At 39.2% G+C, this 2,992-nt stretch overlaps 1 protein-coding gene across 1 annotated transcript in view; it reads right to left on the minus strand.

Moving 5' to 3' along the window:
- LOC118334266 (ryanodine receptor 2-like) overlaps positions 1 to 2,570 on the minus strand; it is a gene marked incomplete in the record, with an annotated part of 114,618 nt that extends 112,048 nt beyond the window's left edge. The window contains 4 exon segments of the mRNA XM_035670117.1: positions 57 to 160; positions 1,093 to 1,192; positions 1,997 to 2,109; positions 2,528 to 2,570. Of these exon segments, the coding sequence (XP_035526010.1) occupies positions 57 to 160; positions 1,093 to 1,192; positions 1,997 to 2,109; positions 2,528 to 2,570 (360 nt within the window).
- Between the last annotated feature and the right edge of the window lie 422 nt (positions 2,571 to 2,992).

Consider the following 2,992-nt stretch of genomic DNA (forward strand, 5'->3'; position numbering starts at 1 on the left):
GTTACTACAGTGACTGTGTTTAGCGAATAAAGCAGTCCAGTTGTAATTATCAGTACACAGTACCTTCTCTGCTCGTCTCCATGCTCCCCAGATGGAACAGTTAGACACTCATCCATGTGACCGTGAAGGAGCCGCAGGACGTCCCCTCCTATTAGGAAACCTGCAGACAAGAGAGCAGAAAGGGAAAAAAGGGGAAGTAGAAGCAATAGGAGAAAAGAGAAAAAATTAAAGCAGAACAGGCAGAGGAGGGGTGAGAAAGAGAGGCAGACAGAACAGAAGGCCACAGACAACACATGATTCATACGATAGAGAAGACACTACAGAGAGAAAGCCAGGTTTGCACAACAGCAAAATTAGTACACATGATAACGTTCCTATACTTGAATTTAAAAACATATCTGAGTATTCTGATTAACTGTACTGAGCAGACATGGGAGTAGGGCAGCAGGGGTTAAGTGCAGCAGGGCAGTTACAGTATTAAACATGACATGGATTCACGTTTCTGAAACCAATCTGTTCACAAAGACAAGCAGAGCTGACTGCCAACATGAAGAACAGCTGTGTCTTCAAATCATGTCAATCATGTCACAGATTTTGGGGAATTGTAGACCCTGACAGACATTGAGAGGCAGTGCCCTAATTCAATACTACATATCAACTGAATCAGTAGTGTGTTTACACTGGAAAAGTGACTAAATGAAGTATGAGTAATTAGTAAGTAAATAAAAGAAAAACTCAAGACAGACTAAAAAAATCTTGATTTATGGCTGTGCTGCTGATGTACACTATTGTCCCACAATGCATTTCACAAAGGAAATATCTGCAAAACATTAAAATAAATTGTGAATGGCAGTGAAACATCTACAGAATGAGTAGGTTATACCAGTACATATACATTTTGTTTACATGAAAACAGTGCTGGATCAACCATTGTGTAAATTTGTGCAAAAACAAGAAGCAAAAACAAGAAGCAACAACAAAAGAATGTTGTAGGGTCAAAGGACACTTTTAAACATGAACTAACACTTATATATATATATATATATATATATAATTATTATTCAAAATATTGAAACAGAAAGACAGGTGTACCTTGTGCTACTTCACTGCCAGAACAGATTGGAGCCACACTCCACAGTGTCTGCTGGAAGGCTGCATCTACATGGAGACTGCCATTACCATAGGACAGATGCTGCAGGAAGAAAGACATAGGATCCAAAAACAAAAACTGACACACCAGACTGAAATACACACAAACACTAAGATTTTCCTGAATGTGAGTTCTGTATTTTGCAATTCAGAAGGGCAGGTTTTGTGTGCCCATAGGGAAAACCATAGAGTGCACCCAATGCTTCAGACCATGCAATTGGTCAGTACAAGGTCTGCAGTGCTCACAGTGATCCATGATTTTGCATTCCATACAGGGAGCAATCAAAAGATGTACAATCAGAAATAAGAATATATTATATATAATAGATTGGCATAAAGAATACAGTCTTGTATATGCAAACAGGCACAATCAGGCATATGTTGGTCTACAGATTTGTAGATCCAGGGTTTAGAGAACTAATAACTAATAAGTCCAGGTTACCGATTACACAACTGGGAACTCGAGTTTGCAACTTGAACTCCAGTCATGCTTAAGTCACAAACACAGTGACTCTGACTCAATATTTGGTTTGTTATCAAACTTATGCATCAGGTCAATTTCAATTTTTGCAATGACTGAGACATGTACTTTGGATTTATACACTTTGGTATTTTAGGTACCAGAGCACATAAAAAGCATCAAAATAGAGGTTGTTTATCAAAAAAATCTTCCCTGACTCCTCCTACAGAGCCAATGTCTTCAAATCCTAGTAACGCCCCTGAAGAGAGGAATGAACAAGTGAAGGAAAATAATATGGGAAAGAAGAAAGAAACAAAGGACGAAAGTGATAATAAAATTTGAGGCCCCCTCTCCTCTCACATGTTCCCACACACAGACGCTACTGACCAGATATCTTTCAGAGGAGACGCTGACCAGGATGAGATCATCCCCAACCCTAACCTTCTCTCCCTCTGACCGTTGCTTTGATGCTGGATGGATGGTCCACCAGCACGCCTCGCCTACACGAACACACAGACAAAGGAAAAAAAACACATAAAAAACAAACAACAGCTTAGAAAATATATCAGAAACCTGTCCATAACTCACAGACTCATAAAGCAACCTGTAATACTATCTACTGTATAACCTAAGCCTGTGTAACACTTTGGTAGCCTAGATTTGTCTTGCAGCTGTTATGCTTGCACTGTAATTTGCATCATCTTTACAGAAACAGGTCAAGAACAAGAACAGGGCAGACAGTATACTTTGCAGTTGTTTATTGTTCTGACCTTGTTGTGAAGTGAAAAACCACTATGAAGAAGCAGCAGAGAGCTGTACTACAAAGCAAGGTACCCGGCTTATCCTGGTTACTTCAGTAGTAACTCTGTGACGTCAAGTGTAACTTCCAGGTTAACTTGTACTACAAAAAGTGGATACCTCTCCTCCGCCCACAGTCTTGTGGAGAAAAATGCTGGCACATTTGGTAAACATTAGAGCACAGATTGTTAGAGGTTCACTGTGGGTGTTAAGAGACTATCAAAATCCTCTAGTTTTCTGAGCCTTTGAAAAGGGCCAAAATGACTGGGTCAGAGCATCCTTAAAACAAAAACTGCAGCTCTTGTGGGGTGTTCCCAGTCTGCAGTGGTCAGTACCCATCAAAAGTGGTCCAAGGAAGAAAAAGCGGTGAACCAGCCATAAGGTCATGGCTCAGTGTTCTTTATGAAACAATTTAAACAATAATTTATCCATTGGTGCTCATATTAGCAAACCAATGTGTTCTTAACAAATATTATGTTTACCCCTTTTTTTTTTTTTTAACAATGATCTTACAGTGTCAGTATCATAAATATTCTCTATCAGCTTGTTCAAGGTCTTTATTGAAGCAATAAGATTTTTACACTA

The sequence above is a fragment of the Morone saxatilis genome, unplaced genomic scaffold, assembly GCF_004916995.1.
Source record: "Morone saxatilis isolate NCDOM2014 unplaced genomic scaffold, NCSU_SB_2.0 Contig1, whole genome shotgun sequence".
NCBI classification, from domain to species: Eukaryota; Metazoa; Chordata; class Actinopteri; family Moronidae; genus Morone; species Morone saxatilis.